The sequence below is a fragment of the Triplophysa rosa genome, linkage group LG10, assembly GCF_024868665.1.
Source record: "Triplophysa rosa linkage group LG10, Trosa_1v2, whole genome shotgun sequence".
NCBI lineage: Eukaryota > Metazoa > Chordata > Actinopteri > Cypriniformes > Nemacheilidae > Triplophysa > Triplophysa rosa.
The window spans coordinates 17,846,379-17,874,183 of NC_079899.1; the positions used below are offsets into that span (position 1 = coordinate 17,846,379).

Here is a 27,805-nt window from a genome sequence, read left to right on the forward strand (position 1 = left end):
GCCCTCTGGCCGGTGCTTCAGAAGGAGTACTAGAGCATCTGGACATATTGCTTTTAATAAATTTGAATATTCGCAAATGTCCAATCTATTTTACATACAGTATATTACTTCTGTACAACTGTCTATTTACAGTTGTATTTTATTTATATTTTTATATATTTTGTACTCTGTTTTATTATTATGTGTCTGCTGATGCATTTGGATGTCTGCACTGGAAGCTTAAAAAAAATACTGAAAACTGAAAACAAATAACTAATATATACAGTATATATAACCAATCGCAATTGGTTTGTAAAACCACTGAGTTGCATTTACACCATTCTAACCAGCGGATGTCACCAGCGTGCGGTGTCCTGGCTGCAGTGCGCATGTGCACGTTAAGCATAATTTAGACTTTTTATCTCATAATTATGACTTTTTATCTCATAATTTTGACTTTTTCATCTCACAATTTTGACTTTTTATCTCATAATTATGACTTTTTATCTCATAATTTCGACTTTTGTATCTCATAATTATGACTTTTTAAAGCCTGATTTTTTTTTTCACGTGGCGGAATTGGGCTTCCATATTATATGCGTGGTTGAGTGCGGGGAAGGTTATAAAAATGGCACGTTCCTTCTAACTACATTTAGCACACAAATGGCGCACACATTTTAAAAGTTGTCAACTGAGTCTTGTTAACTTCACGATGACAATCTATCTTAAGTTGTTGACTGCATTTCAGGCGAAACTCGGCTCGACAGTTAATTTAACGGTAAGATAACGTGACTATAATACAATTTAGCTGATAAGGTAAAGTTAACACTATCAGCCTATTATCGCCCCCTACTGTGTTGAAGTCTTACTGCTTCAATGTTAATGAAATAGACGTATTTTACATAGGCGTGGCTTCTGACATCACACTTTTGGATGTGGCACGGGTTGGACATCCACCGCAGGTTGCAGCGAGATGCTCCTCGGTTCTGGACATTTTAGCAAACAATCTGTTTATGGATAGTGTGGCCCCCATCTGGTTAAAGACACGCATTACACCACGGTACAACACCAACACTCTGATGAGCAACGTGGAAATTTCTTTAAAATGAAGAAAATGGTTGGCATGTGCATCTGTTGTCACCTTTTGGAGCATCAAAACCTCAACATCATCAACTCCTTGTATTCAAAACACAGGCCTACCCTATGAACTTAAAATAAACTGCGATTAAACATTTTAACCCATAGCTGTTTACATTTAGTATATCAGCTTTGTATACTCCGTTAAAAGCCACAGAGACTTTGTTTCATGAAAGGGTTCTTGAAAAAAATGTTAGAAACATTTTTCTTTGGGGAACCAAACTAGTGAAGCTTTACTTTAAGGAGTGTCATACTGTCATTACTCTACTTCGCATTATATTTATAGATTTATATTCACATGAAGCACAGCTTTACATGTTTAATGTAATAAGATTCTGACTTTCTAACTGTCATGATCTGAAAATGATGAAATTTAGAAACAAAAACAAAGAACAGAAACAACTGACAGAATATTAACAGTTTTATTTAACCTCCGCCCCGGCTCCTCTTCTCATATTAAAAGATTGTTTAGCATACAACCTGATTTACATTAGACAACAATGAAGTGATTTGACAATGCTGGGTAAAATTGACAATGAAAAGAAACAAAACAACAACAAAAACAACAACATGCATGTATTTACTGTCATCATATCAAAGACAAAATTAGCCAACACTCAATTTGCTTCCCGGAATCTATTACTGAACATTTGGCGATGTAATACAAAGTTAAATTAACAGCTGAACAATCTGGATTTCCAACACTTTTTTTAATCATGAAAGCAAAATATTTTATAACCCAACACTGGTTTCCAAACAACAAAACAATACAACTCTGTAGCATACTGCAGTCAATCACATTAATACTAAGCAGTATGTGCATGTTCACCCTAGTGAAGTGGCTGTACATTGGTGCACATTCAAAGGTCTGATCAACCTGTCAGCTTCATAAACCAGTATAAAACCATCATTAGTCCATTACATTATGTGGTGAACCTTGTGCGCTCATACCAGGCTGTAATTTTATATTGTTGGGATGATGCAGATTTACTTTAGCTCATACTTTTATGAAAGTATGAATTGTGTGGCTGGACGTTATTTTAAAGTGCTTTTGATTTTCTTTACAGTTTTATTGTATAGTCACTGATTGCACATTCACGCTCCAGAAACTCAGTCGTTCTGCGACTTACCTATCATTCAGTCAAAAATACCAGGGAGTACTATCTGCTTCTGATTTGGTTCTCAAGAGACCATCTTCCCTTTGGCTAGCTCATTTTGGGCAGACACATTTCATATGAATGAAAAACCCTTTAAAAACCCTTAGATCTAAACTAAACCTTTTCGATGAAGAATGGTTGCCCCTATGTTCAATACAAAAACAACTACTAATGCTATGGCATTACAAAAGCAGAAACTTTGTTTTTTTATGAATGAAGATGGACTAATGAGTCTACTACGCACAAAATACATTTTTTTGATTATAGATGATCTCTTCTGCACACAATTGAATCATGTATTCTATGTATGCCTTTAAAAGGAAGGTAAACATTCAGTCGGTGTAAGTCTTCTCCGTTTCTTTTAAATTAGAGTGGTTCCCAAAACTCAAATAAATGTTGTTAGCTGTGGTTCTCAATGAATAACAATGTTGATCATTCAAATTTGTGTAACAGCAACTGAAATTTACTAATCACTAATGACATTCATATTCTTGAAAAAACAAGCACTGTATCTGGATTTAATAACTATTTCAGCTCTCTCTCTCTCCCTTGTCTCCCTTATCTATTCCACTCTTCACATTTCTATCCACTTTATAACAATAAAGGGTTTTGATTTAAATGCTTGTGGTAAATGTAAGGCAGAACTGATCTGTCACATTCATAGCATCTAGAAAACATACAGTCTTACATAGAGTTTACTGGTGAAGCAAAGCATCAATATTCAGACAGACATTGTATGTAAATAACACGTTATGTAAGTGTTGATCAATGTGTATATGCGTGTATGAGCATATGAAACAAAGGCACTAGAAAATTCTGAAGCTGTATGCGCCCCAGCATTTTGGAAGGTATAAATCTAGAAAAGATATTCTATTTGGACGTCACTTTTTTGGGAAAATAAACCTGCGAAATATTTAGAAAAATCTCTTGCACCAGAATTAATAAAATTATTACAAAAAGACGCTTCAAAAGAAAATCTCTTTCTATAAGTATTCCAGGATATCAATACAGTTTTGGCAGGTGAATAAAACTTACGACACATATTCTGCTGGACCATTTCATTGAGAACCAGCACAAAGACGACAAACGCCAATTACACAGTTCATATTGTCAGCGTTATTTAACTACTATAAAGAGCAGCAAATCAAATCCAGTTGTTAGATGCTCTGCTCTACATATACCTACCAGCCAGGGACGTTGAAATGCTTAGAATACTACAAAACGATAGGCGTATATGTATCACAGTGCTCAACCAGTTTTGCAGGGGTTGATGGGAAGAGCAGCTTGCCTCTTAAGAGTCTCACAGAGCTCCAGCCAATCAGGAGCCACGGGTCACGACTCACGAGAGTCCAGCCTGTTGTATTTAACCCGGGAACTCATCAATGTTCGCCACAAAAATGGCAGCTGGTAGTTTCGAGGCACGATGCCCCGCACGTTACTCTCAAAGTACTGAAATGGGCCGAACCACCAGACGTGAGAGAACAGGTTGCCGGCAGAATTCTCTTTCAAAGCCTTCAGAACAGCAGAAGAGATTAAGTTAGGACAGAAAATAAGATGGATAAATGAAAACTATTCTGTTCAGTCTGAGCTCAGTCAAGTCATTATTTTGAAAAGAACAAATGGATTCTCATATTTTTTTTTAAGGCTAACAGAGTATGCCACGCTGTTGGCTATGTAAAATTTTTTAAATCATTATATACACTTTCTTTATTAAAAAAACGAATATTCCATCTCAAACGCACCTGCTGATTGGCCATTGTATGGTACCACCAGAAGAGGCGTGTGGTCATGAAGTAGGCCACCACCACATCGACTGTGTAGTGGTCATGAGCCAAGAGGATGCAGAAGATCCCGATCGCACTCAGGCACCAGCAGATCCAGTGATACCACCAAAACCTCTGTGGCGAATCTGTCAACCGAACCATAACTTATTAGTTGCGGAAAAAAAACGGTGAACTGGTTTCTCAGTGTAGATACATAAATGGCAAAATCAGAAATTGTCAACTAGATGGCACTGTTGACAAACGTGTCACAGCAGTCTACACTGAGTGCCAAACAATTTGGGTTATGGGTATGTACTTACACTCTTTAATGAAGAGGTATGTTAGCGTCAGCATTACTGTGTGTCCACTGTACAAGTAATCTCCACACAATGAGTGAGAGCCAGTGATGGACAGCCCACCGCCTGCAATCATTTTTAAGACCCGACGGGACTGAGCCTCCCAGTCACCAAAGAGCTGGAATTCAAACAGTACATATGTATACGCATATACATACACATGTATAGACAAACAACCAGAATGTTTTCACTAATAAAAAACAGGTCACTACTAAAAAATAAAAAAAGACAGTGTATGCAAAAATAGTGGCATCAAACCTAGTGGTCAACCAATATGGATTTTTTTAATGGCTGATAACCATCTTAAAAAAAGCACTGTGGCCAATTGGCCAATAAAACAAAGGCAGTTACAGTAAATAAGAGACAATGTCTAGTTGAAAGTTAAATGAATTTTATCTTGTAAATATACATGAGCAAAACTATCATACGACTGTTGTGGTATAAAAGATCTCAAAATTAAACAGAATAGGTTGCAAACTATGCCAGACTTCATCCTGAAAGTCAAAAGTTCAGCCCTGGGACACCATTGCCCTTACTGTGAAAGCATTTAAAAGATTGTTGATGTGTTGCAGGTTACCTTGGGAGAGCATTTAAAGTGCATGCCAGGCACAGGTAACGTCGTAACATACATGGTCACGCATCTGTACAGGTACAGAGTGCCCACGATGAAAAAGAACCGCCGGCCAACTATTGACCTGAAAACAGATTGAGATCAGGGTCAGAGGCAGAATAAAAGCATCACAGGATCAGTCACATGGCTTAGAGATCACAACGAGAACGAAAGCATTTTGAACTGTTTGGCAATAAAGACAGAAGTTACTTTAATTCGTGATTCAGCGGTTTACGAGATGAGATTATGAAGTAGATGTTACAAGCTTGTAAAAACCACAGACCTGTGCTTGAGCAGACACCACTGTGCAAGCCAGAGTCCCACCAGCAGCATGCCGTTGATCTCGCAGATGGAAAACGCCCACTGCACGCGATCAAACAGATCAAAGAATTTATCGGGCAAGGGTGGGGACTCCTCTTTGGGTGGGACTCGCTCGTGCACCACCGAGATCATGACTGTTGTCGTGACAAAGCAGCATACGGCGTACAGGAAGGCCACGCCCGTTTTGAACCACTCTGTGGGAAACGGCATGCGTTCCTGTTCGGAGGGCAGCGGGATCAAGATGCGAACCGGCTCGTAGAGGAATCCATTTTTAGGCCCGCCGTTGAGGATCTTGCCATTGCCGACACTGCCATTGGCATGTGTAGCGGTTGTGTGTCCGTTCGCGTGGTGACTATTCTCAAGGTTGTTGCTTTTGTGTGCCTTCATGTGGCTCGTGAAGCGCAAAGTCTCGATACGCTCCATTAGTTGTCGCCCACCATCTCCAGTGACCAGGGACAGGGGCGGGGCTTTGAAGTCTTCCTCGGTGAGCCTTAGGAGAGCAGGGCCGTCCGTGTTCCGCAACGCATCAGAATACTCCTGCATGCACTCTTCTGTCAGCCAATCAGAAACATCGGAGGCCGTCCAGAGCCCCACCTGCTTCATGTCTGGCTGGGAAAGTGGGAAAGCAGTTTCAGGGAGCTGGAACGGGAGTGGACGAGGTGAAGCCCACACTTAGCAGTCTGGTGCTTTGAGAGCGGTCATGTTGTCTCTGGGACATTGGAAGAAAACAGTCGGTCCAAGTGGTCGTGGCTGAATGATGCTAAATCCAAAGTGTTCCGTGCATACCAGCATATGGCCCCTAAACAAGAAAAATATCAGTTAGCTTACAAAAAACAATTTGCGCACAAGGTTTTGTGTCTGTATTTCGAGAGCATACATCCTGTTCTGCAAAGTGATACCCAAGGCAAGGTACAGCATGTGGTTTTGAGAGTGCACATGTCAAGGGGAGTGTACAGCAATGACATAAGTTCAGGATCATGCTAGCTGTAGTGTAGCACACAGGGTAAAACAGCCCAAACTATGATTTACTAAACAGGTAAATAAATATATTTTTAACGTTTTAAAAGAAGAAAGCAGATCTCAAAGCACAACAATAAAATGTTGGATATCCAAATGGATTATTAGCACAAAATTACACATTTCAATACAGACCTATTAGCTCTTAGACTTAGACAGGGATAGTTCACCCCAAAATGAAAATTCTGTCTTCATCTGCGCATCGTCTTTTTATTTCAAACCTGTATGACCTACTTTCTTCCACAGAACACAAAAGAAGATTATTTGAAGAAAGTTGGTAACCAAACAGCGGTGGCACCCATTCACTTCTATTGTATGGACACAAAACCAATGCAAGTGAATGAGTGTCGGTTATCAACATTCTTCAAAATATTTTCTTTTGTGTTCTGCAGAAGAAAGTAAGTCATAATGTCATAAGATTAAAATACAATAAAATTCAACAAATTCTTTACTGAATACAATTATTATACAATAAAATATTAATATAAACTAAATAAAATACAAACAGTTATATTATTAGCTACTAGCCAGACCGATCAACAAACATAGGCCGGAAGTTACTTTCGGGGCAGGCGCGTGCCTCTGATAAAACCGTCTATACTTACAATGATTAAGACTATTAATTCATAGTGTTTCATTGGATGAGTAATTCATTGACTCATAAAGTATTTGTCTAACATACTTATGATTCATCTCACAGCTGGTTGGTTTGGTTCATGACATGAAACTCCGTAATAAAGAATTTCGAAATCTCAATGGAAAAAAGTAATGGAAAAAACCATCCGGAGCCAAGAACCGCTGAAAAATTAGGTGGTCACAGTAAGGCTATATTCTCATAAATCATTTACTGTGTAGCTACTTTTAGAACAGTACAAACTTTATTTAAAAATCAATATATTCAGCAGTGGCTATGTGTTGACTCAGGACAAACAGACGGACCATTTGCACGCACACACACAACTGACGTGTATATTATGACCTATACCATGGTGTAACCTGTACAGCAAGTATACTTTCATATTTCTTCACATTGTAATTGGGCGTAAAACACAATACAAAAAGGGCAGACATGTAGGATAATCACTCATTATTAGACGCTCTTTATTTTAGCGTTTAGAGAGATAGTGAGTGAGAGTGAGAGAGATTAAAAGTATCTGACTCAACACTATGTTTAGAAGACCTTTGGTTATTAAATCAGCTTATACAGAATCAAGCAAACACACCACACAAGGCAAATATGCAGATCGCTCACTCAGCATTAAGAAATAATAAAATAAGCAGCTTGGAAATGCTCCAAATAACCACAGACCTTACGTCAGTCTGCCAATCTCCCATTAGCTTTCATCTACTTGGCAGACAGATGTTCTATGTTAGTAGAAATCTAAATTTACTAAACTGACCTGTAAGCAAGAAGCAAAACTACTTTCACAGTCGTCATTCTCGTTTAGATGTGATGTAGGAGAAGATACATTCATCACCCTGTGAATTATGACAAAGAATCTCGCTGTCGTACAATGACAATGTCACGGTTATGTCTTCTGGCGTTTCGTATCAAAAGCAATATGAGAAACATCTACACTGGACTTAAATAGCAGAAACAAATCTTCCTCTATTTTCTTATTAATAATATATCTAGAAAACTTATTGTCCTTGTGAAATTCAGTCGGCATTTCAAACTCACTGAGTTCAGGGTTCACTATAGAGCCACTTGAGTTGGGTTATGTAAACTAGGGCTGCCCCCGACTAAAGATTTTCCTAGACCACTAGTAGTCCTTCATTTCAGCAATTAGTCGAATAATCGCACATTTATGATATTAACAATTACTTGCGTGTATATATATATACACAAGGAAAAGAATAGTCCAAGTTTACCGGCTGAGAAAATATGTTTCTTAACACTTCCATATTACAGAGAAATGCTAAATCATAATAATAAAGCATTTAAAACATAAATTAAGTGCTTAAACAGACACATAAATGAGCCGCAGTTATAATTTACAGTTATAATTATCATGTGTTGGAAAAACAGCAAGGAGACTGCCTGTACATTTAAATAATTTATTAACAAAAATACAAACTATAACATCAGTTACATTCCAAATGAACTTGCCAACAAAATAACCATAAACATAAAACACCCTTTTGAATAAAATAAACTGAAAATTTCATTCTTTTTTAAAGGGAACAAATAAATAAACGCCAAACCTTAGAATAAAAAAAGAACAGGCTACAAACAAATACGTTTTTGTACAAAACAACGCAAACAAATAAAAAGCCTATAAGATCTTTGCTTAAATGGTTTAGAACAAATATATTTTAAACAAAACGTGGAGCAAATAATTTAAACAAAACGAATACAAATCAAATGGAAACGTTCAAGAAAAATATCAGCGCAAACTGCCATATAACTCAACTCAACTTAATTTATATAGCGCTTTTTACAACTGTCATTGTTACAAAGCAGCTGTACATGAGACATATTGACCATAAGCAAAACGATTGAAGTTATACCTGTAAAAACAAGAAAAAGGTGAAAACACAGAAGACAGACATACCCACATACAAAACACTCCACACACAATATGCACACGTACTAACACACATATACATAGACACACACACGGACGCGCAGACACATGGACGCGCACGCTCACACACACGCAAACAACAGAACCTTATTTAGGTCAACACACAAATAAGCATTTTCTCCTGTTCAGTTCAGTTTATTTCTATAGCACGTTTAAAAACAGCAGTAAAGCTGAACCAAAGTGCTGTACATCAAAATAATAAAAAGAAATACAGAAAAGAAAACAATAAGAAATAAAGAAAAGTTGTATTCATATATAACAGTGCATAAGCAAACTCAAAACAACAGAGGAAAATAGAACGTTACAGTAACTTAAAAGCCCTATTAAAAAGATATGTTTTAAGATTTGATTTAAGAGCTGTCAAAGAGGGGGTGGTTCTAATGTAGTATGGGGAGGTTATTCCATAAAACGGGGCCAGTCACCAAAGACGCTCTATCACCACGGCCCTTTAACCGTGTTCTAGAGACTTCGAGTAAGAGATAACTACGAGTGGGGAGATACAAGTAAAGTTGACAAATAATTGGGAGCTTGGTGATTTATGGATTTATACACAAATAAAAGGATTTTAAATTCAATTCTAGATTTAATTGGTAACCAATGAAGGTCTCTTAGAAGAGGAGTCACATAAGATAATTTTTTGCAACCTTTCAAAAAACGAGCTGCAGCATTTTGAACCATTTGCAGACGAGAGAGTTAAGATTTTGAAATTTCATAATAGAGTGAGTTGCAATAATCGAGTCTCGTAATTATGAATGCATGGATGGCCATTTCCAGAGATTTTTCGGATAGGGCAGCGCTAAAAGAGAGCGCGATCAGATAAAATGTAACCGTCATTAATTTATATGTAAACAAACGCATATATAAACACAATAGAGATATATTGCATCAGCAAAAACTGCCAACGTAAAGTTTATATATAGCGCGATAAGTCGATAAATTGACTATTGCGACAGCCCTACTGATACAAAATGTGATGTTTACACACAGATCACTGATTGGTAGAGAGAATCATTACCAGCGTCATTGGATTTGCAACACATGAATACGCATTTTAATACGTAATATTGGAATTTCGTTATATGCTTCGTAACAGTAATATAGAGATTAAGACCCTTGAAGCAATGTTAAATGCAAAATTATCTTACCCTCGTGTGCCGTCGAGCAAACCAAACGATCGTTGTCTGCTCTTTGCTGTAAGATTTCCCAAGCTCTCTGGTATTTTTAGCAGTATTTTGTTTTGTTGCCATCTATATGCTTCATTACTCTTGTGTTGTGCGTTTGTTTGTGTCGCATTAAAAATGATGCTACGGCAGTAGTGGCGGCACAACTATGACGATAAATGTATAATCCCACCCAATTGAAGCGGTACTAAACTGCTGTGGAAAGTGAATTGAACTGTACCGACCGAACCGAGTCGCACTAAACCTGACGGTACCATGCAGTGGAGGGATACTTCAAAATAGCTGATTTTCGGTAAGAAAAGACTGTAGTTGTGAGAGCACTATCTTTTCTACCACCTTAGAGATGAAAGATAAGGTGGAGATAGGGCGGTAGTTTGCTAGAATGGCAGCATCAAGTGATGTTTTTTTCAACACAGGCATCACTGTTGACAGTTTCAATCTCTCAGGAATGGAACCAGTTTGCAAACTTTTGGACCCACAATGTCTACTATTTGTTTTAAATAACGGAGATGGAAAACATAATTTACACACCAAGAAGATTTGAGACTTGAGATAAATTGTGAGGACACCATATCAAAGGTAAGCCAAGATGCAGGAACATTCATCTGTTCAATCCAGTCAGTATGCACCACCTGTAATGTATCCCTTAAGTTGGTAATTTTATCAGAAAAAAAATGTAAAAAGTCTTCACAAAGTGTAGCTGACTTTAAATGATCACACTATGTGTTTTTTTCACAGAAGACCTGCAGTTCAGTAACAGATTTTTTGGCCTCTATTCGTAGTTAAAAACCAGTATAGCTGTACGTGTACCAGTGCATAAAGACATGCCTGCAAATTGGCATTAAACCTATAATACACTGTAAAAGAATTTGTAATATGTCTGCCCTCGACTAGAGATTTCTTTGGTCGACTAGTAGTTGTTAATTAAGGCCATTAGTTGACTATTCACAAGTTTAAGATATTAATTTAAATATTTCAATATACAGTACATGGGGAATGGGGACATCAGATGATGGTTTAAGCTTCATTTATGAAAAAGATATTTAATATAACATTGCTAACATTGTTCTAAATTACAGAGCTATACAAAACCATTATAATGAGCCTTTAAAATATAAAATAAGCGCTCAAGCACATGCATAATGCAATCCGCTGTGACACCGCCACAAGTTATGATTATACGTCTCAATATAATATTTCTCTAGTGAACTAGTGAAAATCTAAAAAAAGATGGAGTAAATATAAATTTTAGACAAACAACCCAAAACTAATATATTAACAGACTAAAATATGAATGCAAAAAATATGAAAACGAAACCTTTTTTCTCTGGATCAGACCGCAAAAATAGCCTATACTGTAATGTGAAAAATAGTCTATGTGAGTTTTTTCTTCAAAAACAAAATTCAATGGTAGCAATATTTTAAACGTAGAATATAAAATAAATTGTAAATAAACAAATAAATAAAAATACAGCAAAATGAAGCACTTAAAAGAAAACATATCAGTGGAAATAATCAAGCAGACGGCTTTAAAACCGAAAGAAAACTCTGAAGTCAGAACGCATTTGACTAAGAACGCACTTTATTAAGGTGGATACTGAATCTTAATGAATTAAGCAACATTTAGCTTTTTGGAATTTTCCAGGAACCCAAGTTTGTCCGCACAGCCGGAAAACTGAGCTCTGTGTCCCGCACACAATGAAGCCGATGCGGCTGCCGTTAGAAGCGCACAGATGGGGGAGGGAAACGTAGGATTGCATATTCCTCATTTTTAGCCACCATGTTACTCTTACACCCTTGGACAAATAAACATTTAAACATGCTCATAATAGCATTCCTTTATCCAAGTTAACGGTAGTGTTAGAGCAAATGGCTATGTAAAGCGACTAAAGTGGTGCGTATACACTTTTTAAATGATATGCAGACAATTGACTAATAACAATTTGTTCGAATAAGTGTCTTCTAGTCGAATAATGAATAGTCGACTGAAAGGGGGCAGCCCTAGTAATATGTAAAACATATGACTCTTGGCATAGGGGCTACGGCGTAGGTACGACGCAGAACCATATATCGCCCTTTAAAGAGGTCCCATACAATTATAAAGTATTAATACGTATAGAGACAAAATAACAAAAGCAAAACAAACATTTTACACAACATTAACAAAGATTAATACAATACAGCTCATGGTTAGTTCATGTTAATGCATTTGGGTGTCCCTGTGATTAAATTACATTTAAAAGGATTAAACTTTCAAAATAAAGTTGCAAATTACTTGCATACATTCTCTTTTCTAAGGACCAAGACTGAAATTCTGGTTTTAATTAATTTAGAGAGAATCATTGGGGAATGATTGCAGAAATGTCTATGTGGTGTAACCGTAAAAACTTGATACCAAAAAATTAAACTTGTTTAAAAATGACACCATATTAGATAGCTTGGCATAATCTTACATTAGCCCTATTTAAATAAAAGTAAAAGGAACACCATTGTTCTAAATATTATAATTAATTTGGGAAAACGTGAGTCAAGTCAAAATTATGAAGTGTCAAGGTGGTGTAACCACCATTTAATGAGCAATTTTGTTAATATGATTGATGCAAGAAGACATGTGACAGGAAATGAAATCACAGAGAAGAACCCCTGGTTCAACAAACTGCTGCCTGCAAAGGTTAGAAACTCTTTTAAAAATGTGAGATAATTTGACATTTTTAGGGTGTGTTAGGTATTCTTAGGTATGCATGTCAAAAGGTATGACCCCAGAAATACATTGATATTTCATCATTATTCTTAAAATGAGTATTAACTTAAAAATTTCATGTGAAATATTCCCATCATGGCCATGTGCGTTTACATAGGTGTCCATTTATGCCTGTCGAATTAACCGGTTACACCATTGGACTTCTACAACAAACCTTTCTGTTAGGGGCCAATCTAGTCACATAACTAATTTATGATGCTAATTAAAGATGTAATATAAACTAAACTACTTTTTGGAACCATTTTCAAATGTTCAGTGTTACATTTTTTAAGAAAGTGGTGCTTTAGCCACAACTTCAGAATTAAAGCTCTGAAAGTCCAATATAAATTATGATCAATAAGATAATTATGTTCCTTAACATTAGTAGAAATATTTAGCTTTAATGCATATTTCTATTCCATTCATTAAAAAATTCAAGCAATAAATAATATAATATCATATGTAATATATACATACATGATTTAAGAAAGTGGGTGTCTACATTTGCTCAAATTCAGTGCTAAAAGAAATGATTAAATTTCGGATATTTATAATGAATATGATATAAGACTATGCGCAGGTCCTCTCGTGGACGGGTGTTGGAGACTGGCGCAGAAGTCAGGAAATTGTTGAATAAAGTTGCTTTTGTTTTACTGCGCACCAAAAACATTCTTCTCATTTCATAAAATGAAGATTGAACCACTGTAGACACATGTACTATTTTAATGATGTCTTTATATTTAACTTTCCGTGCTTTGAGTGTCTGTTGCATTGCTGTCTACGTGGGGATGTCAGAAATCTCTCTGATCTCCTCAAACCTATCTTAATATGTGTTCTGAAGATGAACAAAGGTCTTGCGGTTTTGAAACGACTTGATGATTAGTAATTCAAGACAAAATTTTCATTCTAACCCTGAACTAACCCTTTAACTGTAGTTACACTAAATGATTTCTTGGTATCAGATGTTTTTTTCAGCACTGAGAAAAGAAAACCCCTTCAGCTTAACTTGTTGATCATCATGCTTGATTTTCAGTGTTAATGTATTCAACAAACAATGGTCTTTGGCTGTAGAAGCAACATGGTCAAGTGGTGTAACTGGTTTGTGTCAATTGGCGTAACCAGTATTTTTCATAAAATTCTAATTATATACAGGAAAAAGTATGTGTAATAAAAGAGAAGCATCTAGTTTAGTGTATTCAGGGTTTTTCCTGCATAGAGAAATTTGGCTCTCGCCAAAGTTATGTTGCGAGTCTTCACAAGAAATGCCACGTGCATTTAACAGACTGTCATTTGTAACTGCAGTTGAGACATTACGCCACAATGGAGGCGCTGTTTCGTTATCAGCACACTGAGGCGCTAAAAAGAGTTGCAGAACAAGAGCCAGACTGTGTTTCACGGCTGTTTGTTTTGCACCCAAGTACGTTTAATTTCTTGAAATTTATTAAATTAACATGACGTACATCATTGTAATGTCTTTAGCTGTGCAGTTGGATCGTTGAATCAGCGTATACTGTACACAGCGAGTTCGTCAGTATGAACGCACATTGCGTTCAGAACGACTCGCACACGAATGACTCATTTGAACAGATTCATTTAAACTATTGAACTATTCAGTCACTAGCGAAAATAAGAGATCCTTGAATCATTTAAAGTGAACCACAGAGAATGCAAGATGTGAAAGAACTTTGCTCATTTAGTAAGACTGGTTAATTCAGTTGGCTATTGTGGGCTGAAAAGTTAGTTGAAAATGATAAAAAAAAGCTTTATTTGATAAAAAAACATTTCTGTTTGGTTGAATAAAAGTAATGTTTTATATAACTTAATAATTGTCATTTTTATCTAATTTTATTAGAACTTTTAATATGTCAAATTCAAAGTCACTTTGGTTAAGCCACTTAAAGGTACGGTAGGCCTACCTGTGTGTGTACAAGATCAGGATAGCACCACCTCAGCCTCATTTTGAGCCATGAAAAACCCTGGTATTAAAGGTCCAGTCAGTAATATCTAGCGGCAAGGTTGAGAATTGAAACCAACCGTTCACTGCACCCCTCCCCCCTCCCTTTCGAAACACTAGACAGCTGACAGAACATGGCGAATTACATGCAAGGGGACCCGCGGTGTATATAGATAGAAATAGCTCATTCTAAGGTAATAAAAACATAACGCTTTATTGTGTAAGCTCTTTATACACCTCTGAAGACATAGCCATGTATATTTTATTGTATTTCTATCAATAGATCATCCCAAAAATTACACACTGGACCTTTAATATGGTTTTTAGCCATTTTTACATGATTTGTCCAAAATTTAGAAAACATTCTATTTTTTCTAAGGTATTTGTCCCAATAAATGCAACAAAAACACATTAACATTTATATTTAGATATAACTTATAAAAATCTATTTCGTGTGATATTTTAAAATAAATTTATTTTTATGAGTATGTTTACATTTCATCTAGGTCAGGGGTCAGCAAGTAAGTTTGGCATCGGGTCAAAAAACATAATCGGGCCAGAACATAGTCAAAGGATAATTTAAGAAATTCATTGATGAAAAATGCAACTAGAATAGCCTACTTTTAAAAATAGAGTTATTATATAATTATATATTATACATAATTACATAATAGTCATATAATTATTTAACGTAGCGTATTTAACGTAACAGCGCTGGGGGGTACGCTGTTACGTCGTGTTGTGTGATGTTAACATTTAAGCTAGCTAGATGGTGAGAGAAAATGGCACTACCCTGACTTAAATGGAGACATTTATTCAAGAAGTATGTTATAAACTGAAAACAATTAGGCTTACTAGACACATCTGATGTCAGAGCAAGATCTGAGCGGGATTTGGTTTACCGGTGAGTGTGAGCGTAATGTGAGTGTGAGCGTTTGCTTGGTCCGTGAGCGACTGAGCGAAATATTAACAGTAGGCTGAAAAAGAGCAGTTATGTTTCAGTCCGACATTCTGTGACATTACAGCCAATATTTTTAGTGCCTAAAGAGTAACTGTATAATAACTGATAAGTAGCCTATATTTGATTTTCGTTACTTTATTTCCGTGAACAAAGCTGCCATAGTGCAACATTCAAAATAAACGCACAAAAGATGAAATTCACTATGGACATCTTTATTATTACTGAGGTTAATAAAAGAAACGGGCTCTAAAGAAAAATAGACCAAAACAAGGGGAAATGCGGTGTTAAAACGTCAAACCTCAATCGCTACAGCATTTTAGAATGTACTTTCAGAAACTTGGACAAAGTAGCTGCGTCTTCGAAGGCTGCATGCGTCCTTCGGAGATCACATTTGTCATCGAGGTTTATTCAGGTTTTATTTCAGAAAAGCAACAGTTACATTGGGTAAGTGACACAATGTCTTTTTAAGAGAAATACATATAAATGTTTTTTAACTGAAATGAGCCTGTATCAAACCTCTTGTTGCCCGCGCACCTCCACAAATGGAAGAGGCGTTTGTAGTTGTGCTATTATTCAGGCTCATGCAGTGTACATGGGACAATAATCCAGCAGCAAAAAAGTAAATCACCAAGAGGGCTGAGCGAGCGGAAGGCGCTCTCCGCTCCGCGAGAAATATTAACGCTCCGCTCCCCGCTACGCTTCGCTCACATGAGTTATTATTGCTGGCAGGCCAGCTTTGGCCCACGGGCCGCCTGTTGCCGACCCCTGATCTAAGGGGCTGTGTCCACCGAGGTGCATTTACGAGGCTGAAAACGGCAGGAGCTCGGCTAAAAATGCCCGCTGCAGGCACAGCGTTCTGCACAAAGTTGGGCATTTTCCAACTCAGGGCGCTCGGTCGAACGCCGGCGCTGAGCGTGAAAAAAACGCATAGCACCAGCGCAGAGCGTGGAAAAAAAACGTCAGCTGGTGGCTTTTTTTTAAAAGCGCGGCATTTCCATAGGAAACAATTGAAAAAACACGCCCGCCGCAGGCATAAACGCCTCGGTGGACACAGCCTCTAAGTGGATAAAATGTTTAATATTTCTCATTCTTTGCCAGTTATACCATTTGACATTTTTAGGTACCTTCAGTCTTAACTTTTATAAAAAAATGGTGCAAATGTTATTTGTAATTACACAAAATCAACATAAATACACTAAGTACATTTTAAAATATCTGATACATGCCTCTAAAACCAGTTTTTCAAAGATTTTAAATTTTCTCATCTTGCCAACCCTGTTTTGTCACTGACCCAATTACCAACATTAACAAATATAACCTTACTGTAAAGTGTTACCGTAATAAATGTTAAATGCAAACCAAAATATGAGCTCATTCTTAAATCTTAAAGATTTAGTGGGTTGTGATGAGATACGACTGGTCTTGCGAGAACAATATCCTCACGCAATTGGCATGATGGAGTGCAGAGCTCGAAATTCCAACTATTTTAGTCGTATATGCTCCCCTATATTTAACCTGTGTGATCTCAAAATATATTTGGTAGCATTTGTATGTGTGCACATTTTGTTGTGGTGCGACCTGTTTTCATTACTGTACAGAACACGCTAATAACTGCACAAAGTGTGTGTGTGCTGTGAGCTACAGTGACAGGCCAGTGATTTACCATTACGCTGCGCTACTTTCCCACCGTTTCTCTATGCAAACACGCGCTAGACCGACGGTTTCAACAATTGTGCGCTTCTTTCGCGTCCGCAGCGCCGCGCGTATTAAGCACTAGTGTTTACGTCGGTTAGCCCTACCAGCAGAGCTTCGAGAGCGCGCTGCTGAACAGCAGTGGACTGTCCCAAAAGTTGAGTATAACAAAAGTTCACATTACGTAATTTTAAAAACATTCACAGGCAAACCTCTTCAAAAACGGATCGGTCTCTTACATACATGCAATGTTAGCAAAAAACATGATGTGTTTATGTAGTTTTAACTGTTTCTCGGAAGGCTATGAGGGTTCAGTCAGTGGAGGAAGGAGGATTGTGATATGATCCACCTCTGCTAACACGAGCACTTTGCAAAAAGCATATCAAGAAAACAACCACAGCTCTTTACTAAATGCACCTGTTAAGAAAACAAATCATAGTTTTTGTGCAATTACTGCCTGTCAGTTGAGTTTGTGACAAAACATTTTGCAAGGTTTAATTATTATGTATTACTGAATAATATAATTCATTAAAATAGAAGTTTAATTTGTTTCACAAAATACAGGTTGATTTTATAATGCCTACATTTTTTGCATTTGTGTTTTTAAGGTGAATAAATAAGAGACAACTTTTCCCTATATATTTCATCATTGAGGATCCGATCTCCTCAGGGTATCCTATAGACCTCTGAAAATCATGAGAGAAGCATGAGACAATTGATCCTCTAAACACAACTGCTATCACTTTCATATGTTAGGAGCCTTAATTGCAGATATGATACTGGCCTTGAGAAATCTGCTTTCGCTGGTTTCCCACAAGCCACAGCAGCAGGGTTGTTTTTTTTTTTGGCAGGTTGTGGGAAAGCAAACGTTTCTCTGAAGGAGGAGACCTTTAGAATCTCTAATGTCTGAGATAGTGTGTGGATTTTTCCATTTGGAAACATCTCCAATGTACGTCTCCACGTCTCGAATGAAATAAACCTTTTTGCTATATCAGCTCCACATTAAGATCAGGTTAAATTCAGACCACTAAAGGAATGGGTTAAATACAAGAAGGCAATAAAACCACAGGATCAGAACCAATTGACTTAATTTTCAAAAACCCTTGACTGATTTTTAAATGCTAACACATTTGCGACTAGGGCTGTCATGATTATGAAATTTGATTGACGATTAATTGTCAAATAAATCATTGCGATTATGACGATTAATTGTCTGTTTTAGGGCTTTGACGATTATGACGATTAATTGTCTGTTTTAGAGCTTTGACATTTAATTCTCATACATTTTTGATTCAGCGATTGAAACGACCATATTGTTCTGAATACAAGACTATGTTCTTTTTCTTGGAAATACATCGGAAAAAATTGGGTCATCATACTTAAGGTTTAGGCTTTTACCTGTAAATAATACAACCATCAAATACTTGTAAATTAAGTAAATTGATCAGGTGTGAATTGAAGCCACCATTAAAATACTATCAGTCATAGAAAAGCTTCTAGTCTGTTTTTTTCTCACTTGCAAGACTACAATAAAAGTTTACTTGTGTGTTAATGAAATGTTGGTAGACTGGTTTTCACACTGAGATTTGCTTAAATAATATTAAATTGTACTGCAGGTAATTTGTATATGTTTTAGTTTTTTTTTTTTAAGTGATTGTGTTGTGGTGGTACATTTTACAAGTATTACCATGCTTTAGTTACAATATATACACTAAAATATGCAATATGCAGGCACTACAGCTCCCCCTAGTGTCTTCTATAGAGATCGCAATAATTGCGATGATCTGAAACCATCGCGATGAGGTCAAACAATCGCGATGAGACGATTATTTAATAATCGTGACAGCCCTATTTGCGACAGCTGATGTCAGCATCTGAGTAACATCCTATTTACTAAAGCCACAAAATAAATGTTTCAGAAAAATAAATACAATAAACTATGTTTTATAAAATAAACATTCATATGCACTAGTGTTGTCAGAAGTCCCGGTACTTTGGGTCCAAGTTGGTACCTAAAAAAAAAATTTGCCGGTGCCTAATTTTCATAAGACCCTGTAGCACCGTTTGTCGTTGTGCTTGTTTGTGTGTGAGGTTAACTAATGGCGCACCACTATTTATTTTCGTATTTATTTAGTTTTTGCAATTAAAACTTTTTTTCCGGCTGCATCAAGTCTATTAATCTAGAGCCCTATGATCTGCGCGATGTGGGAAAACATGGAAGGAATCTTTCATTTTCTATTTCTTCGAAGTAAGACTGAATGTGTTTGAGTTCAGTTAAAGAACAACAAGACTACTCATAATCCACAGGCCTACATTTACTAGCCCTACACAAACACTATCTGTTAAAAGCAGGTGTTCCCGCTTAAAGAAATGAGGAATGGATCTGGCAGGTGTCTGAAAGTTTTTGGTTCCCACGATGTGACTGTGGACTACAGATTATCACCGAAATGAAGTCTTCAAATTTCTGCATGCAACCTTGAAATGTAATAGAATTTATCTGCTGCTATGCAAGATCTGTAATTGGTGTCCTTCACTAATGTAACCTTGACAAAAGTTCAACTGGTTACAAAAGCGGTTTAGGCACGTTCTTATCCATCCCAGTTTCTTCTCTTGGTATCAAGAAATTACATTTCACAGGCAACAAATCCGATTTTAACAACAGAACCATATACTAAAAAGTTTTAAAACCACATGCACTTCTTTGTATCCTGTAACTTTTATATGACCTGTGTACTGTATGCTATACCCAGAAAGCACAACTCATTCCTGCAGGTCACACTTTAACAGTTCACCCGCAAAGCATTTGTGCTTCCTCAAAATGTTATCTTTCTCTTTCATATACTCTTTCCCCTTCCCCTTTCTATCCCTACATTTGTTTCTTCCTATATGGCCAGTAATTTCACACAGCATTCAATTCATTTGAATAAAAAATACAAATCTTAACCGTACTGTGAGGAACGGTTGGTTGCAAAATTTGTTATGGACACGTGTTATTTACTCTGTGCTTATTGTCCACAGTAAAACAAACCGCAGAACATAATAACAGCAGTCCATAAACCGTAGAAAGCTGTAACCAAGCCTCCGTTGAGATATAAATAGCAAAACAGTCTTACGGTGTGATCTTTCAATTCAAATAAAAGGAACACAGTTTTCTGTTAAGTAAACAGAGGGGTATATGACTGTATCTGTGATCTAATAACTAGTGGATAAACAGCGCTTATGCGTCTTCTCTCTTTCCTAACTTGTTTGGTGTGAGTCAGAGCATGTGAGCGAATCGGAGCGTTAATATTTCTCGTGCAGCGGAGAGCGCCTTTCTGAAAATTCCACTCCGCTCGCTCAATATACGCTCAGTCGCTCAGCTCAGCCCTCTTGGTGATTTACTTTTTTGCTGCTGGATTATTGTACTATGTACACCGCATGAGCCTGAATAATAGCACAACGGCAACGGCATGCGCGTCAACTACAAACACCACGCGGAGGTGCGTGGGCGACAAGAGGTTTGATACAGGCTCATTTCAGTAAAAAAAAAAACATTAGAAAATTTATATTTATTTATCTTAAGACATTGTGTCACTTACCCAATGTAACAGTTGCTTTTCTGAAATAAAACCTGAATAAACCTCCGGCCTCGGTCGGCCGACAAATGATAATTGATAGGCTATATTTGGACCATGTGACATTTCACTTTAAAGGTACAATGTGGGATGTTTTGTATGATCTATTAACAGAAATGCAATATAACATACAAAACTGTGTCTTTAGATGTGTATAAAAACCTTACGTAATGAAAAGTTATGTTTTTATTACCTTAGAATAAACCAGTTGTATCTACATAGGGAGCGGGCCTATCTACATCGAATTTGTTATGTTGCGCAGCCATGTTTTGTACAGTAAGCTCTAACGGACAAACAGCTCTACAGAGCGCGTTTCGTATATGTTGGTCTTCTTCGTGTGTTTTTTTAGACGCAGCTTGCGTCATCACTGAGTTGAAGATGCACAAAGTAGTAAGTCGTAGTACGGAGAGAAGGAGGAGTAGTCGTCGTCTATCTGAAGCAATTGATTGTTCTGTCTTAGAAGTTTTGATAAAATGGAGGACCACACGTATTGTGCACAAGAGCCGACAGAGCGTGAATCTCCGTCGTCAAAGAAGCGCAAACGTGATGCTGCCAGACAAATTAGAGACAAACGGCGGCAGATATCCAGGATACACATCGGTGTATCTATTACCAGATTTTAGATTTTTTTAGATTTTAGATTCAATTTATTGTCATTGCACATGTACAAGTACAAGGCAACGAAACGTGACCTCTGCATTTAACCCATCCAGAGAGTAGTGAAGACACGTACCCCCGGAGCAGTGGGCAGCTATCACTGCAGCGCCCGGGGAGCAAGTAGGGGTAAGGTGCCTTGCTCAAGGGCACCTCAGTTGTTACCCGCCGGCCCTGGGAATCGAACCGGCAACCTTCTGGTCATGAGTCCGACTCTCTAACCATTAGGCACAACTCCAGATGGAAGGCACTGTTGAAAGACAAATGTTTTCAAGGCAACGCCGAAGTTGCCTGTTTTCTGCTAGACTGGTAAAATAATTCAACATTTTCAATATTTCCACTTTTTCAATGTTTACCAAACAACTGTTTTGTTGAACGGCAATATAACCTCCGAATAATAATGTTTTCCCGTCCCTGCGGTACGTACTCCGGTTGTTCCTGACTTTACAAAGGGGGAGACAAACGTCTACTAACTTACACCTAACTGCCTATGTCGCTGTCAGTTCAAATGCTTTGAACAGCGTTGCTATTTACGATTAGCTAACTTTAGTTACTTCACTACTCTCAGAGTGTACTAGATAGCACGCAAGAAATATATCCAATTATAGAATTGTAACAGTAACTTTCGCAATAGAATACATGTTAAATGATTAATTACGTTAATATATTGCCTTACCTTTGTAAAGAAACATCGTTGCTTGTATCACTGCTATCCGCTGTCTCAGTAGACGACATCTTTTTTTACTGTTGCAGTCACCGTCGTACTTCGAAAGGGAGGGGTGAGCAAATGACTCAGAGATTCGTTGCAAAACTACAATACAACGCTAGTGGCCGCTGACTTTCAAGAACTGCGCCTTTAAGTAGGACAAAATAGTAAGCGAGTAAAAAAAGAGATATCTTTTTATTTATCAGGGTTAAGGATTGTGCAAGAAAAAAAACTGACCAGACACGTCATCATCCACATCCTCATACATTGCAAAACCACCCAAATCTCTGACTTTAACCTTTGGACACATGACATCACACCTATCTTGAATTGTCACGATTACAGTAGATACATACGTAGGCTGATACTGCTCTGACTGACCAATAGATTCAAAGTAATTTTAACACATAGATTGATGAAACACACCCACATGCTCGCTCATACTGTTGTTATCTCCCTCTTTGCTGCTCTCCTTTCCAGTAATTAGAAACACATTTTCACACTACTGCTTCCACAACATGCCCCAGATTCAGCTCATTCCTGAAGAAAAAAACGCCAGTTTCTGGGTCCCTGGATAAAGCTCGTGCCTTTTTAGACACACAAACATTGTTACCTCAGGTCTTAAATGGATGCTGCACACTGATGGTGGTTGAGGAGAGAGACCCCCTTCAAATGATTGTAAAGCACTTTGGGTGTACAGCAATACACAATAAAGTGCTATATAAATGCCTCATTCATTCATTCATTCATTTCTTTCCATGCACACAAAGAGAAGAAATTTGTGTCTAGAGACTACTTTATGGTCGTTTCATCCATACAGTGAGACTATCTCTGTTGAGTTTTACACCAGCCTCTTTGGGCAGGTCAATAAATTGCAGGGAGAATAAGGTCAAAGTCTTAACTGCTGTCTGTGCATTAGATAACATCAGCTTTCCTTATACAAGTGGTTTAAATGCTCCAGTGGTCTTCATTATTACTTTTAATATAGTTTTATAGCTTTTTTAGTCTTTTACTGTGCGTTTTTGAAAACTAATGTTTATTGTTAATACCCTTTCGCAACCCTTAGAAAAATATACTGTGGTTTTATTATAGTAACCATATTTGACCATTTGTATGACCATAGTTTTACTGCAAACATCTGTGTAACCTGTTATTGTAGTGAGACCATTAGTTAAAGTGATAGTTCACCCAAAAATGAAAATTGTGTCATTATTTACTCACCTTTAAGATTGTTCCAAACCTATATAAATTTCTTTGTTATGATGAACACGGAGAAAGATATTTGGAATCATGTCAAATCTCATCCCCCATTTACTGCCATATCGGGGAAATAAATACTATGGGAGTCAATGGGGGATGAGATCTGTTTGGTTACTGACATTCTTCCAAATATCTTCCTTTGTGTTTCGCAGAACAAAAAAATTTGTACAGGTTTGGAACAAACTGATGGCGAGTAAATGATGACAGAACTTTACTTTTTTGGGTGAACTGTCCCTTTAATTTGAGGTCGTTTTACTAAACACTAGTGTTGTCACGATACCAAACTTCGGTACCAGTCGGTACTAAATGTGACGATACTTGCATTTCCCGCTATCATTTTGAAAGACCTCTGATTGGCTATTGTGTTTCTAAGGTCATCGGATATGTCTTTGAATGGCTCCTTACAGAGCGCTTGCGCAACCAAACCCGGAAGCGCGTGAAATGATCATTGCATTGCACTCTCTACAGAGCGCTTACACAGATACACATGGAAGCGTTTGAAAGTCTATCAAAGTAAAAATCAAATGCTTCCGTGTGTATCTGTGTAAGCGCTCTGTAGAGAGCTCACACGCTTTAATCCCAATACTTCTGTGATCATTGGACACAGAAATAAGGATAGTGTGTTGTTGAAAAGACTGTTTGTGACGTCGTTACATACCTTATGATAATAATGCTATCTCTGCTTCTGCGGCAGCACCAGCACATATTGAAGCGTTATGATTTTAGTCCGAGGTAAGTTAGACATGAGAATCATTGATTTTCATTAATGAGATTGCGTGGGTGTTTGAATCAAGATCGCGATCTTTTAACGATTATCGTGCAGCTCTATATGAAATATTAAGAGATATTCTGATATAATATCAAAAAATGGTGAAAACAGCTAAATTGAAGTATTTTTCAGACCTGACTGAGAAAAATGTACACAATTCTAGAGCACTTTTTTCCACTATAAACGCGGCTATCAATCCGTCAGTTGATCCCTTCCCTATAAAGTCTCTGGCGACGTGTGACAAATTCCTAAACTTTTTTGTGGACAAGATAAGGAATATTAGGCTAGATATTCCCTCCTCTTGCCAGGATCCCTCTGCTCCCCCACTAGTTACTAGCATCTTGTGTCAGTTTGAGCCGGTAACTTTGCCTGCTCTACAAGATATTGTAAGTCAGCTTAAACCCTCTGGATCTTCCTATGACATTCTTCCTCCTTGTTTTCTTAAACAAACCTTTGAGGCGATTGGGCCTACTCTACTTAAGATCATGAACAGTTGCCTCGAAATGGCTACTGTCCCGGACGACATGAAGCACGCCATCATACGCCCACTTCTTAAAAAAACTAATTTAGACCCGACAGTTCTGACTAACTTTAGACCGGTATCAAAGAGAGATTTTATGTCCAAAATTTTAGAGAAAATAGTGTTTAATCAATTATAGATATTTTTGCTAAATAACAATATCTCTGAGGTGTTTCAATCAGGCTTTAAGCAAAAGCATTCCACTGAAACAGCTTTGGTTAGAGTTCTGAATGATATCTTAATGACTCTTGATGCTGCCAAATCTGCTGTGCTGGTACTACTAGATTTGCAGGCGGCATTTGATACCATTGACAATTCTGTTTTGATTTCTCGCATGGAGCATTGGGTAGGCATTAAGGGTAGTGCTCTAAAAATAAAAAAATTGAAATTAAAACCTGGATGTCCCTAAACCATCTAGACCTTAATGAAGGTAAAACTGAAATTATTGGTTTTCAATTCATCAGATATCACTTGCTCCCCTGGCTTAAACCTTGGTAATCTGTCCTCAAATGTGAAACCAGTAGTGAAGAACTTGGGGGTCTATTTCGATAGTGCTCTCAAATTTGAAAAACAGATTAGTACTGTAATTAAAACCATTTTTTTCCATCTGAGAATCTTAGCGAAAGTGAAACCATTTCTTTCCTATAAGGATTTGGAAAGGGTAATTCATGCATTTATTTCAACAAGGCTTGATTACTGTAACTCCCTCTACATTGGCATTAATCAAGCTTTAAATCGTCTTCAAATGGTTCAAAATGCTGCCGCGAGGCTCCTTACTGGGGTACGTAATTTCTTTGCATTGGCTCCCAATTCGTTACAGAATTGATTTTAAAGTTCTGCTGTTGGTTTTTAAAGCTTTGCATGGATTAGCTCCTGTGTATCTTTCCGATTTATTATCTGGTCACAATCCTGAGAGGTCTCTTAGGTCTGCAAACCAGAGACTTTTGAACATTCCCCGTGCTAAACGGAAATTGAGAGGCGATCGAGCATTTGCAGCTCCAAAACTCTGGAACAGTCTACCGGTCACTGTCAGAACCTCCTCCACAGTAAAGGAGTTCACAACTAAACTCAAAACTTACCTTTTTACTTTGGCTTTTAACAGTATTTAAATTGTTTTACCGGGGTCTGATGTGTGTTGTGATGTACGCTGGGATCTATGTTATGTTGTATCTACTCTTTATTATTATTATTATTTTCTTTTCTGATTGTCAAGCACTTTGGTCAACAATTGTTGTTTTTATTGGTGCTATATAACTAAAGACGAGTTGAGTTGAGATGAGACTAATCAGTCGGTAACGTTATCTGATTTGGCAAAGATTTCAAATAGGACGTGTTACTACGTAAACAACCACTTAAAGCAAGGTCACTTAAACTGTCCAATTCACCACCTACACGTTCACACCAAATCACCGAATACCGTGAAACGGCGACGAAAAAATACTTCGATACAGCTAACTGGCGCGAAATAAAAGACACTTTTTTATACTGACAAAGATCACGCGCCATCACCAGCTGCCATAAACACCAACGCCTCTCTAGTCCTACGTGGCAACAGCTGCCATTACCTTTCGGTGTCGTGTAATAACGTATTTTTACCTTCGGAAACGGTACAGCTGGTCAGAGGGGCTCGGGTACTTTCCACCACATATGTCGCTATGATGAGAGAAGCGATTAAAAAGATATTACACTGCAAAGAATCACTTAATCGACCCAGGCGTAAGATAATTCATCCTAGTCCACAGTGAGCGGGTTTACAAACCAATAGGGGACTAGCAGAAGTAAAAATACACGCGAAGTGTTTTGCAAGAGGCCCTGGAAAGTAACGTTAGCGATCAACTCACCGTGTTTTTTCAAAGGAGACTTGTAGCTCGGCTGATCCCGAGCCGTGGCGCAGAAAAGTGAATCCGGGTCCGTCGCGACACAGAACGGGGCCGAAGCGATCCGTAAACCTCCCCGTTTTCCTGACAGACCTTCTGTCGCGAAATATTTCCACGTCGGAAAAGGATAACTGTGTGTTGTGATGGGGTTGGTGATTATGGCCGCAAACGCGAACTGGAGACGTGCGCGTCACCGTATGCTTGCGTGAGTGGGTGGATTTTTTTAAAGCGCTGGGTCCTGCGTGAAGGAGGAGTAGGGAGGGGATCCCGTCTTGTCCCACTACTCGGCTTGTGACGCAATATGCAATGCCCCGCCTCTACTTTCAGGTACGACCAGAACATAACACTGGGTTTGCAAGCGCAGTAATAACGGTGCATTACGTTAAAGGAATAGTTCACCCAAAAAAATGAAAATTCTGTCATCATTTACTCACCCTCAGATTGTTCCAAACCTGTATAAATTTCTTTTTTTCCTGCTAAACACAAAGGAACATATTTGGAAGAATGTCAGTGACAAAACAGATTTCATCCCCCATTGACTCCCATCATATTTATTTTCCCTACTATGGCAGTAAATGGGGGATGAGATCTGTTTGGTTACTGACATTCTTACAAAAATCTTCCTTTGTGTTCAGCAGAAGAAAGAAATTTATAAAGATCTGAAGGTGAGTAAAAGATGACCGAATGTTCATTTATGGGCGAACTATCACTTTAACGTTATTGTTGATGAACTAAATAACGTTTTATTAGACACATTATTTGAATAAATAGTGTTAAACGTTTAAACAGTGTGTTAAACAGTCCATCTACAATAAAATCATCACATTTTGTATATTTTTTAGGTAGGGACATCTAAATGTCTTTACAAACAAGTTTAGAAAACTTTCCCATAATAATAATAACAGATGAAATCTTTGTAATCTCAATTCTAGATTATTTTACTACATTC

The 27,805-nt window shown here is 37.6% G+C and overlaps 1 protein-coding gene across 1 annotated transcript; it reads right to left on the bottom strand.

Moving 5' to 3' along the window:
• Positions 1-1,524: 1,524 nt before the first annotated feature.
• sgms1a (sphingomyelin synthase 1a) lies at positions 1,525-27,152 on the bottom strand. Its single transcript, XM_057344455.1, has 6 exons — positions 26,821-27,152; positions 5,286-6,122; positions 4,970-5,087; positions 4,357-4,510; positions 4,016-4,182; positions 1,525-3,785 (listed from the first exon to the last, which is right to left on the bottom strand). Exons 2-6 carry the CDS (start codon positions 5,924-5,926, stop codon positions 3,606-3,608), a joined length of 1,260 nt encoding a protein of 419 aa, XP_057200438.1. The 5' UTR covers positions 5,927-6,122; positions 26,821-27,152; the 3' UTR covers positions 1,525-3,605.
• Between the last annotated feature and the right edge of the window lie 653 nt (positions 27,153-27,805).